The sequence below is a fragment of the Thermobia domestica genome, chromosome 4 (assembly GCF_964235325.1).
Source record: "Thermobia domestica chromosome 4, izTheDome1.hap1.1, whole genome shotgun sequence".
Classification (NCBI taxonomy): Eukaryota; Metazoa; Arthropoda; class Insecta; order Zygentoma; family Lepismatidae; genus Thermobia; species Thermobia domestica.
This window is the reverse complement of record NC_137457.1, coordinates 221,033,160-221,048,381: the sequence shown is the minus strand read 5'-3', so window position 1 is coordinate 221,048,381 and position 15,222 is coordinate 221,033,160. Positions and strand designations below refer to the sequence as shown.

At 34.0% G+C, this 15,222-nt stretch overlaps 1 protein-coding gene across 1 annotated transcript in view; it reads right to left on the bottom strand.

Moving 5' to 3' along the window:
- Positions 1-437: 437 nt before the first annotated feature.
- LOC145683871 (dehydrogenase/reductase SDR family member 11-like) overlaps positions 438-15,222 on the bottom strand; it is a 54,076-nt gene continuing 39,291 nt past the window's right edge. Inside the window, exons 4-5 of the mRNA XM_081755495.1 lie at positions 6,809-6,961; positions 438-570 (exon numbers count right to left, since the gene is read on the bottom strand). Of these exons, the coding sequence (XP_081611621.1) occupies positions 529-570; positions 6,809-6,961 (195 nt within the window). The 3' untranslated portion in view covers positions 438-528. The remainder of the gene's footprint in view (positions 571-6,808; positions 6,962-15,222) is intronic.

The following is a 15,222-nucleotide window of genomic DNA, read 5'->3' as shown; positions in this document are numbered from 1 at the left end:
GCTCTACCACTGAGCCACCGCGGCCCCTTTCCTCAAAAGTCGTCACTGAAGATTGGTATATACAGTATGTGAAATATTTGTAAATAATTACGTATTGCAACATGTTAATATTCTTGCAATGATCAGTTTTCAGAAAAAACCAACACACAAAGTTGTAAGCATGAAGAAAAGAAACATGATATTTCTGTAATCGGTATTGAAAATATCTGGTACACAAAAATATATTCTCGCTATGCTGTTAAGGAATTTTTTCGAGTAAATCCAAAAATGTCCTCTCTTTTACAATCTGTCATATAGTAATCGTAACTGTAGGAGTACTACGAGTCAGATAGACTTAAGTTAAATAAATGAAATGAAAAAGTATTATTAACATTTATAAAGTTTTATTGTATATATCAAGCTAAAGACACATTGAAGCCTTTTTTAATTAAGTGTGTGTTGCAAGTAGAGCATAGAAATTTCTTTCTCTTCTTGGTATTTTTAATTAAATGCAGTGCGCGTGAACTTCATATTTTTAAAGTGCAGTGACTACATCGAATCACACGTTGGACGTACAATTATATCATGAACCTGAAAATTAGAAACAGTAAAAGTATAGTGTAAAAACAACAACAATAATAAATAATTTTTTCTATTGCTTTTGTAACAATAACGAGAATTTGAAATAAGATTAGTTGGTTGACTCTTTTTAGTTAATTTTGTTATATATGTATCCTTTATAAAATAAAGAAAGTCATAATGACATCTTCTCAAGCTAACCTTTTGCTTTGAGTCTGTGAAATATATTTATACCCTCTTTAACCCTTTAACTGGCACAGTTTTCTGGAAATGTGTAGTCTCAGGTGGCAGACGTAGTACTACGTCGGAGCCACAAGAACCGTAGAACTATGAAACAATAATGTATGTTTCACACAAATAACAATAGTACCAAGACGGTTGCTACTGTTTTGAAATACAGTTTCTGCTTCTTCTATTACAGCAGTAGCGATGTTCTTACAAGCAACAATGTGCCATCTTTTATTCAAAAAGACAATGTTGTATGCACATTATGGGCATTCAGAGCCATCTATTGATTTGTTTCCGATTTAAATGTAAGAAGAAAAGTTTTCAAGAGAGACCTTCGTCATTGTCACTGAACATTAGTGATTTCTTAGTCAAAACGTAGTACTGCGTTGTAGCTGTTTCCACTGCACATACGCCTTGATGTAGTACTACGTCATAACCAGTTAAAAGGTTAAGAAAGAAAAGTTTATATTTTGTTTTAGTGCTAAACTTAATTATATACATGACAAGTTAAGTACGTTCATATTTCAGCAGAGCACAGTCCAAGTTTCCTTCACATGTACAGTTACTGGTATTGATGGTGTTCAAAGAGGTTGGAAACTTTACTAAACCCATAGCTGAAGAAGCAGGACTTGTAGCTGTACGAGTACTTTCAATTCTTTCTTTTTACACATCACAATAGCATCTACATCATACGTCTTCAAAATTGCCACAAAGCTATGTGTAATCATCCAGCGTGTATGATGTTCTGTTGCCAACTTACATGGGCTTTGCTAATATTGAATAAATCTACTTACAAACACCAATCTGGTTAGAAGCCGTATACAATACTTCATCGATCCTTCTGTTTCTAGTCCATCATTTGATGTCAATTTAAGTAGTAAGGACAATATGTTGTTTAAAATTGGAAAGATTACAGTATATGGAACAGATGTTTGTATGTTTTCTCAAAGTGAGGGAAAGTTATAATAAGAAATTAAAGCAGAACTACATTGAAACTAAATGCAAAGTGAAAGAATATGTACTAAGTACGAATGAAGTAGTGAATACTCTAAAGGAAAGTGTAGAATATTAATACACTTCAACTCCTTCTGATAATTTCGAAAATCAATATTTGTAATCTAGTAAACTACACAATGAGCAATTATGAGCAATTGGCTCCCAGACTTGTAGGCCGGATAGGATTTAATCTTTTGCCGTCCCTAGGCCGAAAGATGTTTGCTGCTCCACGTCGTGACAAACAAAATGTTAATACAATAGAATCATTTTTTTATAATAAATAGAATAAGCTTATTTTATGCGTACCTTTGTTTCAATGTTTTGTAATAGCACGGAAAAGTTGTCTTTTGGTGTAGATAAGATAAAAATGAAATATGAAAAATATTGGAGCACGTCTTGAGGTGCCGCAAGGACGATTAATTTTCATACAATTGCAATTTTCGCTAAATTTTATTTAAAAAAAAGAAGTCAAATATTTTTTAAATTTCAAATACTGTCAAATAAGTAACTTTATGTCAAAAAGACATACATGTATATATTCTATCTTTTTGGATTAAGTCTTGAAGTGCCACAAGACCAATAAAATTAAAAAAAAAAAAAAACACACTTAGCGACATTTTGCCAATAGGAGTTGGCAACAGTGTTTCCGTGTGGTGACAAACTCAGATCAGGTATCAGTAGCTTTGCCGAGTTCAGTTGAGTTGGCGTCTATTGTGTAACAGAACAACGTTAATAATTTGTTAGTTTGTGTGCTACTTTATTGTTGTGAGTTAAAATGGCTCAGTCTAAACAAGTGAATACAAGACAAATGTCGGAATATCCTATTGTTTGAAGATTTAGTGATTTGTGTGAAGTTGTACTGCCTACTTACGAAGATGTAATGAAGTGCTACTGTTTTATTAGACATAACTTCAAAGTTGCGTCAGGGAAGTATCCTACTGTAAGTGAAATATGTGAGACTTTAGTTCCTAAAATAGAATAAATATGGTCAAGAGTTTCTATTCCCACTGTTTCTAACCTTAGAATTTCACAATTGATAAAAATTAGTCATGCTAAATATAGGAATTTATTAAGGTCTAAAAGTAGAAAAGGGTCAGATAAGTTTGACTCGAACCTCACAAAATTTATAGAAGCTAAACGTTTATTTGATATTGCTGCCTGCAAGTGTCAAAACTTTGATACTTGAAGTTGGATAGGAGAAATAAAAGCACGCGTTTTAGAACAAGACTTTTAAAAAGATCAACGCTCTACCAGGAAAATGGCTATGAGTAATGTTGATAGAGCTATCAGGAGCTGTTTGAAGAAGAAAGAAGCAAGAAAAAGTAAAGAAATACAGAAAGCAGTTAAGTTTAATCAAGAACGGACACATAGTAGTAGTGTAACAGAAACGGTTACTGACGACATTGACAGCATTGAAGACCAAATACACCTGACTTTTCAGGAGCAGCTATCAGAGCCTTTTAAACTGAAAAAAAAAAAAAAGATAAAAAAGATAAGCACTCAAATGCGTATGAAATTGCCACCTGTAGTTTCCATTTGTGACCGTACCGGAATATCAGATAGAGCTATTGCAGCTATAACTAGTGCTGCTTTACAGGACTTGGGTTTAATCACAGGGGAAGACAAAACCAAAGTAATAGTCAGGATGAAAATTAGACGAGCAAAATAAAAAAGATCAAAGAAATGTCATTAATGATAGTCTTTATCAGATAATTGAAAATGAGGATTGTTTTTTGATGGAAGAAAAGACAAATCAATTGTTCAAGAAAAGGAAGGAACTAAGTTATACAAAAACGTTATTTCAGAAGAGCACGTTTCACTAACAGAGGAACCAAGCTCAAAGTTTTTAGGACACGTAACACCTAAATCTGGCACTGGAAAGGACATAGGCGACAATATACTGGAGTTTTTTGAGGATAGAGAACACAACGAACAACTTTTGAACTTTACCGTTATTGGGTGTGATGGAACCGTTGTAAATGCTGAACATAATAATGATGTGATTTCTTCGATGGAAAATAGGAACACCTTTATAATGGTTAGTTAGTTTGTTCCACGGAAATGAGCTGCATTTGCGATATCTTTTCTATCATTTAGATGGTAAAACGAAGGGACCCAGTGAATTTAAAGGCGAAATAGGTCAGCAGCTGCAAAACTGTACTAATCTTGCTGTGGTTACTTTCTTGTTAATTGAAAATAACCTTCCTCTTTTGGAGAATATAAATGATTTCAAGTACGGATCGAAAGTTTTTGTTGGATATGTGTATCGCTGTATCAAGTGGAAATTGTTCGCTAGATTTATCTTTAAGAAATCTGGAAAACTTGTTCACTCCAGGTGACTTACATTAGCAAACCGTATACTTAGATGGTATGTGGCAACTGAGAACCTTAAGACTCTAGCTGAGTACATTGTAAAAGTGTATGCACCTATGTGGTTTAACATTATGTTGAAACCTTCATGTACTTATAGTTCCAAACATCTATTTAAGCTTATCTCATATTCACGCTATCTCTCTGATGATTTCAAGAACGTTCTAGATCCAATTATTCAAAGAAATAGGTACTTTGCTGCTGCAGAAAATCTCCTTTTGTCCATGCTATGTGATGAGTGCAAAAATGTAAGAGAACTCGGTTTACGACGTGTTTTAAAAGCAAGAACAGAAAATAGAGGCGGATTCAGGAAGTTTAAAGTTCCACAGATAATCTTCGACGCAAAGGTTTTATCGACATGACATCATGGACTAAAAATAACGTAACTGAACCCCCTTTGGTAAAACATGTTCCCAGTACTTCTCTCAAAGACTTTATACGGAAGACATCTGAAGCTCAACCAAATAGTCAAGTGGACCTGCTTATCGACTTTCCCCGGCTTTCTTATTACACGCAAGCAGTGAAAAGAGTTGTGAAACTGGTGACCGAATCGGCTCAAAATGTCTGTGGTTCATTCGCAAGCGAAGAATATATAAGACCGAAAATTGACTCACGTGAGAACATGCAAAAATTTGATTTTTTAAAAAAGTTTAATGTATCAATGAAGTAGAAACAAACATTTTGCAGCTGTAACATTTGTAATCATTGTGGGTATTTTAAACGATAAAAAATGAATTTTCATTGTCTTTAAAAGTGTATTATGATATTTTTACGTGTATTCTAATAAAAATATATGTAATTGATTCCACGAGCCTTTATTTCAACCTCATTTACTTCTATTTGTTACAGCAAAATTAGTTCCCAAAAATTTCAAAATCAGCAAAAATACAAACCTTTTCACAATAATGTTTTTAAATTATATTTTGTAATTAACATTTTTTCCAATTCTAATACTTATATTTGAATTTACAACTATCTTTTGTAGCATTATATGTACCAGAAAACCATAAAAAATACCAAAGTTTATAATTTACCAAAGTTTATAATTTTTCAATTTTTAATTTCTTTTTACAAACTTTAAGCTCTTTGCGGCACCTCAGTATAACAACCAAATTTCTTCTTCTTCTTTTTGAACCTAAAAGGCAACTTTCCGCACTATTACAAAGCTTAAAAAAATAAAAAATAAAAAAAAGTCTATTTTCGTTCCACCCTATGTATATTTTCTTTAATGAAAGACGTATACTTGATTAAAATACACATGCAAAATTTGTATATCATGTAAGAGGATAGAGGGGTGCACAGTTTTGTGTTTTGTGCACGTTTCCTTTCTGCAGTAAATGCATAGTTCAAACGAATTGTGAATTGGGTTGATTAAAGAAAACGACCATAAAATTGATAAACATCCTTTATTGGAAGAAAACATAGCTGTTAAACATTTTTGAATAATATATGAGTTGTGTAACTACAAATTAGTCAGTCATCTTTGTTATAAGAACGTGTTTCCGTTGTGATAGGCTAGGATGCTATTAAACTCCAAAATTTTTCTTGAGATATTGAGATATGTAGAGCAACGTTTCTTTTAAATGTCATCCATTTTCTTGTTGTTTATGGGCAAGAGAGAGTATTTAGAACAGTTGCTCGGTCTAAAAGTATCCACTATCAGGCCACCAATATTCATGTTACACTGAACACTGTGTGGAGTTAGAGATGAGAAGTAAATCTCGTGGTATTTTAAAATGCTGGAAGTCGTTTGTAGGTGTTTAGCGAGTTTTTTCAAATAAAAGTTGTCGCTCAGACACGCTATTTTTTAAAAATTCAGGCCACCAGGAACTCTAGTCAATGAAATCAGTCGTTTTCATTTGAACAATGGAAAAATTATTGGAGATAGTCAACGAAGTTTCAATGAGGTCAACGTCATCTACTATGTAGTTTTTCTCCTTCCCCAGCCTCTTCTGTATTATTCCGACATCCCCATCATTTGGCATGAAGGAATGACCTCTAACGGGACAACTAGAAAGTCTCATTTACTGCCGATAGGAACTCGTCCGGGACAAGTTTCAATTCTGCAGTAAACGGAAAATTGAAGACTTCACGATGCCCATTGTTTTTGAACAGACAAGTGTCATTTCGGTGCTAAACGATGCATTGGCCTATTACAAACCATTATCGTCACAATAAAGGAAATGTGTAAATGTTGGGCATGATTGCTTTCTGCAGTAAGCGGTTCACTTGAATTAATTCAGAGTGCTTTTACAAATTCATTACCTTGTATAATAATGTATTACATAAATACATATAAAAACAACACAATGTTTAGGTTACTTCAACTTCTGTAAAAGCAATTTGTTTTACTATATAGCAATATCGTTCTCACTACTCTAAATTAGCAGCTTCGGAGAACATAATGGTATATCACATTTTTAACTTTCTAGTAAACTGGAGAAGAATGTTCAATATTCTCATGAGATTCATTGCAATATGACATACCAAACAAGCTTTCCTGTCACCTACAGGTAATTTCCGAAATTAAACTACCTACATACTCTTCTGCGGTTCGATCCCAACCCAATCCACCTAATAACTATTTTTCACTGGAAGTGGCAATTAGCATTATGCTTCCCCGAGCCGCTCAAATATTTATTTTATAATCATTTACCTGTACTCTAGGATGGGCTGAAAGTGCATAGATTACTGACTGTGCCATGTCTTCAGCTTCCATCCCTTGAAGTCTCGCCAACAGTTCCGGATTAGAATTTTCTTTCATGAATTCTTCAGCCATTTCTGTTTTAACATATCCTGGGCTAATAGACTGTAAATAGAAAAGTTGGATAAAACGTATTTCAAGGGGACACATTTTTATCATCTCTTTCAATCTTCAACAAGAGAGCAAAAAGTCTTCCCTTGCTCATTCAACCGAGAAATGTCTTTGGAAGTAATCAGATAAGAAATTTTGCAGGTGTCCACTCAGCCGTGGACTCAACACCTCTCGTTATCTTTCGATCAGCTTTTTCTTCAAGGAAGTGATTCATTGTCACGCATTAAAAGTAACAGGAAATCACTAACTAGTTCATTTTTAAAGTACTGATTCCATTTCACAGGTAGGGAGGTATATGAAGACACAATTATATATAAATCTCCAAAATTGAATTATAAATTAGATATTTAAAACAAAAAAATCTGTGCATTGAGATTTATATAAAATTCGTTTATATGAGTTTTACACTCGTAAGCAACAAAAGCTCAAGTTGCTATTTCGATTCAAATAGTCTAATATATATGATAAATACATATTCCTTTTTTGATATGCGAGACGGGACATAAGTGGATCTGAACCACTACTCAAGTTTGTATTTCCCCGGTTAATACGGTTCTATAATAATATTTGGAGGAATTGGTGCGTACATAAATAATCATACAAAATCAAATTCCTCGTAACGGGGAACAAATGCATCAATAATTATGTGCCCATTAACTCTACAGTTAATAGTAAAACATAAATCATGTTATATGAGTATATGGTAGATTTTTCTCACTACTGTTTCTCGCTTCCAAGAGATGGCTTAGAGGAGCATATACATCCGTTTGAATATATATATACTCGTACTTTGAATTTTCATTATCTAAATGTAAGTTTAGAGACCAGATTCAAATAAATGCAATACCTATAAAAAAACAGAGTTAAAGAATAAGAATATAAATAGATTGTTCAAATGGAAACATAGAACAAATTACTAGAATACTTTACGATTTATGAAATTTTAGAAAAGGAGATGCTAGATGACAAAAATTGCAATTTTTGAATGTGGTTCAAGTACCAGAAGTAGGCTAAAAATACAAGCGGATGTATCCCAACATTCCTCTCACGAATCGAACACTAACATTTAGTATGTTTAAAGCTTTGAATTAAAAAAGTAAAAGGAAAGAAACTTTTGGATGTAATAGTACGCAAGAGATAAAAAAAAAAACATGTTGTACTAATATATCTAATTATTTATTGGAGGCAGTTAGTGAGGCCAGTGGGACCATAGGGGTTAAAACCTAGGATCATGTGTCTCTAATGGTGTCTTCTCGTTTGACCAATTTTCTTGTCGCCTACTGACTTAACTACCAGTTTACACTATGATTTTTATCTCATTTTAGACGGCGAAATGGTATGTCCATCTCACTGACGCTCACTCAGCAAAGCATATTTAGTCTGATGGAATTTCTAACAGAAATTTATTAAGAAGATGCATTTCTCAGAGTTAACAACAACACCCACAGCCATCTGTAACAATATATGTAGTGACGAGGTGGAAAATTTTCCGCTATATTTTTTTGGAAAATTTTCCCTTCTAAAAAAATAATCAGTAATCAAGTAACAATTCCTCAGCAATCATAAAATTGGTTAAATTCATGTACAGAAATATAAAAAAGTGAAAGATCGTTTAAAGAATCTGAACATTTGCATGGCTCACACAATTTTCAGTAGTATGTAGGAACAAGTTAAACAATTATTCATGAATCGAAATATTTTGTCTTATATGGAAAAATTGAAGAACTTTTTATGAGTCGGAAAATTTTCATCATTTTGAAGCAAAAGGTAAAACAACTTTTTGTGAATCGGAAAGTTTTATTGCTCTGTAGAAACAAGTGGAAAAAACTTTTCATAAGCCGGAGAATTTTGGATATTATGTATAGTGATGTTGTGGAAAATTTTCCACTATATTTAACTGCACATTCAGCTACAAAATTGAATTTCTGTAGAGGAAAGTTAGTCAGCAACAAATTATAATTTTTCAATTAGCTTTCGGGAACAGGAAAATTTTCTAATATTTCAAGTTGGGAAGTAAATTTTACACAGTGTTTCTCTCTCTCTCTCTTCATCTGCGAGCTCCTTCGTTTCTAAGCGGTTAGCATACGCGCCTTTGGCATGGAAGACTTGGCTTCGATTCCCAGCGGGAGCTCATGTAGTTCGGATTTCACGTTAATCAGTTGGTCCCGTCTTATATAGTCTCGCTGCTGAAAGGGATGTTAAACTCAAAACCAACTCAATTCAACCTCTCTCTCTCTCTCTCTGTGTGTGTGTGTGTGTGTGTGTGTGTGTATGCAAAGAGCAGAGAACATGAGCTCGTAGAGTACAAATATCCCATTCTATTAATTAAAATTTCAATTTATTAAAAGTCATGAATATTTTCCGATTCATAAAAACATACTCCACTTATTCCTACATCGTTGTTTAGCCGTAGAATTTATTGGTAATAAATATTGTCTTAAAAAGTTTCATGAAATGAAAATTTAAAGATTCTTCATTTCAAGAATGTTTCAAAAACTTCAATACGTTCTTCCCTCAGAATCCACCTTTGATCTTACAATATTAGATTTCGTTAGTTTAATACGCATAAGACGGTTTTCTCATAGCTTTACTACTTTTATAGATTTACATTCTGCAACATTTAGAAATAAGTAGATATAAGAGAGAGAGAGAAACACTATGTAAATTTTTACTTCCCAACTTGAAATATTAGAAAATTTTCTGGTTCCCGAAATCTAATTGGAAAATTATAATTTGTTGCCTCTACAGGAATTGTAAAATGAAATGAAATTTTTGAGTTTTACGTCCCACGGTTATGCTAAAGGAGACGGTTATGATGAGTAATGAATGAAATGGTGGAATGAAGAAAGTGGGAGGAAACGGGAGAACCCCGAGAAAACCCACGCACACGGTGTTTGTCCACCACAAAGTTCACTTGGCGGGAGCAGGGTTTGAACCCGAGACCCCTAGCGCCAGAAGTGAACGCTCTACCACTGAGCCACCGTGGCCCACTACAGGAATTGTATATCTCAATGTGTAGTTAAATATAGTGGAAAATTTTCCACCTAACATCACTATATATAATATCCAAAACTGTCCGGATTATGAAAAGTGTTTTCACTTGTTTCTACATCGTGATGAAAATTTTCCGATTCATGAAAATTCCGTACATTTGCTTCTACAGAGCAATAAAACTTTCCGATTCACAAAAAGTTGTTTTACTTTTTGGTTCAAAATGATGAAAATTTTCCGACTCATAATAATTTCTTCAATTTTTCCATACAAGACACAAAATATTTCGATTTATGAAACATTGTTTCACTTGTTCCTACATATTACTGAAAATTGTGTGAGCCACGAAAATTTTCAGATTCTTTAAACGATCTTTCCATTTTTAACATTTCTATACATAAATTCAATCAATTTTATGAATACTGAGGAATTGTTACTTGATCACTGATATTTGTTAAGAACGGAAATTTTTCCGGAAAAATATAGGAGAAAATTTTCCACCTCACATCACGGCTAAACAACGATGTAGGATTAAGTGGAGTATGTTTTTATGAATCGGAAAGTTTTCCGTTTCAAAATACTGAGCAAATGCTAGGTTAGTACCTTGATCTAAGGCTCTGGAGACCTTCCTTTCACTCCTTTTCCAATGTTGTTTTCATCTGTTGATTACTACAGTGTAAAGTGGCCTCTGAGGATGTATCTGGTAGCTTATAGTAAATAAACAATAACGACATAATATATCTTTACGAAACGTGTGGGTTAATTTAACTACGGCCTTACAGTCCCAACAGATAGCTCAAGTTTTAATATCAATTTCCTGACTTTTAAATACTATTTTTTATATTGTTTTAGCTTCCAATTGTCTCATGTATGTTCCCACCGAGAATTGAACCTGAGATCACATGAACAAATGCGAATATGTTAAATATTTTTGAACACTTTAATATACAAAACACAAAAGGCTTCAATGATACGATGCATTAATATGTTTTGGTTACGTCCTGCCATGTATGATAAAAGAAACTTGAGGGTGAAGAAAAATAACAGAAATCTCTTTTATATTTACTCCTTCAACAAACTCCCGACCTCAGAAGGGCAAGCCATAAAGTACGTGATAAAGTCATACAACGAACACTTTTATTAATACTAATATTACTACATAACCATATCGCTTTTCTGAAATTCTCGTGTGTATGTTTAAAAATCTACTGTTGTTCCACGCCAACCAGTCTATATTTTTGTTGTACCTTCGAAGTGAAAGATATTCATTATTACATTTGTTGGACTCGAGTGAGTCAGAAACTACAATTAATAAAGTGTTTGTTTTGTCTAGTATTCCTGCGATTAGAAGGGCCTTATCTAAAAGATATTTCATTTGTATATGAGAAAATAGTAAAGTTTATTTTCTAAGAATAAAATAAACATTTTCAATGTGAAGCTAACATTAAGTTTTGAAGAGGAGCTAAACAGAAGAATTTGTTACCATTTACATCAGTTTTCAGACAGTTCACTATACTCTGAAATGGGAAGAAATCAAACTTGGAAATATTTTACTAGACTTCGTCAGAAAGTGCAACATGTAAAGAACATTACAAGGTTAAAATAAAATAAAGAACAAAGGTAGCACAAACGTGTTATGGAAACATTTAAAAGCACAGCAACCTACTATATTAGTGAATCCGAAAAAAAGTTTTAACGAATTTTAGATATTCAATTTTATCATCACAATTTCAGATGTAGGTTTGGATACGAATCAAGATCTGAGATTCGAATTTCGGATCCAGATCCGAGATTCGAATTTTGAATCCAGATCCGAGATCCGGATCTGATATTCGGATCCGAGGTCCGGTTCTAAGTCCGGATCCGGATCTCATTGGGTCCGGGATATCCGGATCCGAAAATGTTTGGCAATCCCTACCTAATATTGCTAAAACTTATAATATTAAGAGAGATAAGAGATACATAGTATCAAAAATATGTTTCTCTAAGTATAATACTTGACTCTTTGACTATTGGATGGGCTTCGAAATGGCGATAATAAATGCTTTAAAAAAAGTTTCGGACCGAGTGTAAATGTGAAAGGCTGTTTCTACCTTTTGTCGCAGTCTGTGTGGAGGAAGATTCAAGCATTAGATTCACGAGCTGTATACAAGGAAGATAAATCAGTGCGTACACGTAGTGAAATGATTTGTGCTTATCATTTCTAGCAGTGAACCAAATTGAAAGTGGCCTGAGATATATATGTAATGTAGAACGTATTGCAGAGCATACTGAAGAATGAGGAACAGCAGACAGACTTGATAGATTATTTTGACTTATGTGAGGAAATCTTTTGTCGAACTCAGTAACTAACTAAGGAACCGAACGGTAATGGCATTATATCTGCCAGCATAGAATGAATGTTGTCTATCACGTACGAATAAATTCTGCAAAGCGTAAAACAAAGACTTCTCGCACTTGATTGGACATAAGCATGTGAATTGTAATACGAGGTATCAAAGAGGACCCAAGTTTTCGGAGCTACAATACAAGAGCAGACGGAAGTTGGCATTGAAAAAAAAGCAATACTTCGATTTGAAAAAGGAACTTAAAACTTATGCACTAGTCTAATTGGCAATAAACTAAGGAAAACTGATTTCTAGAAAGTGCAATACATATTATATATTTAGATTAAAACGCACCTGAGATGTGATTAACGTGCATTAAATTCTGAAAGTAAATATTTTTGTCTTATTACAGGGCCCACAACAGTTTGTCATATAGACAAGTATAACTAATGTAAAACTTTGAGGATAGAGAAATAAATACGTTCCTTTCTTGGGACATTGAATCCATATGAGAACAGTGGCGGCATTTCAGATTCTGTCAGAGAGGCAAGATTATGCTCCGACAAGAGCTTGACGTTTTTTGTTATATATTAGTATAGGCTACATTAAAAAAAAATGTATTTCTCAAACTTAAGTAGGAACAATTGCTTCCCTGCCCTCCCAAATGACGGCCCTGTATTAGAAAGTCATTACTCGCTATATTTTACAGTTTTTGATCTTCGGTGATCACATTTTAAACCGGAACAAGTAAGAAAAATTAAACTCTTCCGGTTTTGTAGAGTGCTACGAGCGCAAATGATATGATTCGTTGAAACGCTGAACCAATTTCCAAAATCCGTTCGTCCCTATCTATTACCGTTTTTATGGTACGGCTATCAACGTTAAAATTAGAAATTGTTGATTTTAACACTCCCGGTTTCAATAGAAGGTTAACGGAATAGATAGCATGTATTGTTGGAACGTTTAATCGATTCCAGGAAAACATTTCTCGGTATCTCTCGCCGTTTTTGCTTAATGGAAATCAATAATGAAACCAAAGGTACTAGTGATTTTCAAAAATGTTCTATTTTAGAAGAATGTTAAAAGTAGAGATGATATATTTTATTGAGAATTTGATTCAATTCTAAAAATACAGCTTCTAGCCATGTACTATCGCTTTTTGTTCTATGTCAATCAACGTAAAGCCCTAACTTCAACGTCCATACATTTCTACACTTTTATAAACTATTCCCAATGATCAGCAATAAGAAATTCAAAGCAAGAATATTTATTTGAAACATATACTAGACAACTTTAACTGGAATAGCAGTGAAGTTTGGAGATTTATATACCTATATAATTGTGCCTTTATATACCTCACTACCTGTGAAATGGAATCAGTATTTTAAAAATGAACTAGTTAGTGATTTCCTGTTATTTTTAATGCGTGACAAGGAATCACTTGCTTGGAGAATGTTTATAGTGATCTTAGAAGAAAAACGCTGATCGAAAGATAACAAGAAGTGTTGGGTCCACGGCTGAGTGGACATCTGCAAAATTTCTTATCTGATTGCTTTCAACGACATTCCTCGGTTGGATGAGCACAAGGAAGACTTTTGCTTTCTTATTGAAGATTGAAAGAGATGATAAAATGTGGCCCCTTGAAATGCGATATATCCGAAAAGTTTTACATTATTATAGTCTGTAAGCATGGGCATTGGCAGGAGGGTCGAAAGGGTCGGTCGATCCCCCTGGAAATCTAGTTAATATTACCTTGATCTTGAAGTAGTCAAGTATATATATTGAACTTAGAAGAAGTTTCCGGAGACAGAATCGTATGTTCCCTCCGTAGCACTTCACGATAAATCCTGTTTTCAAAATCTCAAACGTTGAAAGAATCAAGCAAGTTATCCTCAATCGTTCCCATAGAAAATGAAGAGCCACATTTTTTAATACTTCTGCAGTGGTTTCCTTTGTAAAGCAGAATAAAAGTGTTTGTTTGACCTTTGCAACAATCGGAGAAGTATGAGCATTTAACACATATTGATGTTAAAAATAACCCAAGAATTCTGTTGGTGAAGGCAATAATGTCACCGACTCCCCTGCACCTGTTTGCCCTCTGGCTATAGCAAGGTGATCCTGAATTACCCCGCCTCCTTTTAAACCAAGAATCTTGATGGATTACAGAGAGGGGGTCGAGAAGACAAAACTGCAAATGGAGCAGCAGGGACAATGATTCTAATGCTGTCAAACCTTGTCTTCCTTGTTCTTAGTAGCGTTCTGAGCAGAAAGAAATTGAGCTTTTTCCCCCTATGAGACCCCGCGGTTTAAAAGTACAATGTTATTTTTAGCGGGGAGGATGGAGATTGGACCTTTTCAAGAAGAGAAAGGTTTAGTTTTGCATAGTTGGTTGTGCGCAGTTATTGGAAATCCGTGTTTCTGGTGTGTCATATAGGTGGTTTTCGTTTTCGAAACTTCAAAGTTGCTCGGGAGTGTCGGAAAGTGATAAATGTGTGTGGTTTTCGATCTCTGGTCTCTTTCAGAATTTAGTGGGTATTTTCCCCTTAGTTTATAATTTATTTAATATCTCATGTGTATGTGAGTGAATTAGAAAGAATTGCTTTTTAAAAATTAATCATGCATAAGCATAAGCAAATGAAACTCGATGTTTTTCTAAAACAGCTAGTGTCCTCAAAATTGAAAAACACCAACGTGATATTCTATGTGTTGAAAATCTGAGCGAAGAAAAAGAGTTACTGAAGGGCAATTTCATTAGGCGTACCTTCTCCCCAAATGTCTCCTTGTGCAACTTTATTAGGTGAGGAGACGTACTGTGACCTAAAAGACATTGGCAATTATGTAGACTTAAATTTGCAGTCAAGTTTGTCGGACACTGGTCGATATGAAATATTGAAATCGCCGTGGCACCCAACCGAAACATATGACTTTAAACAAGAT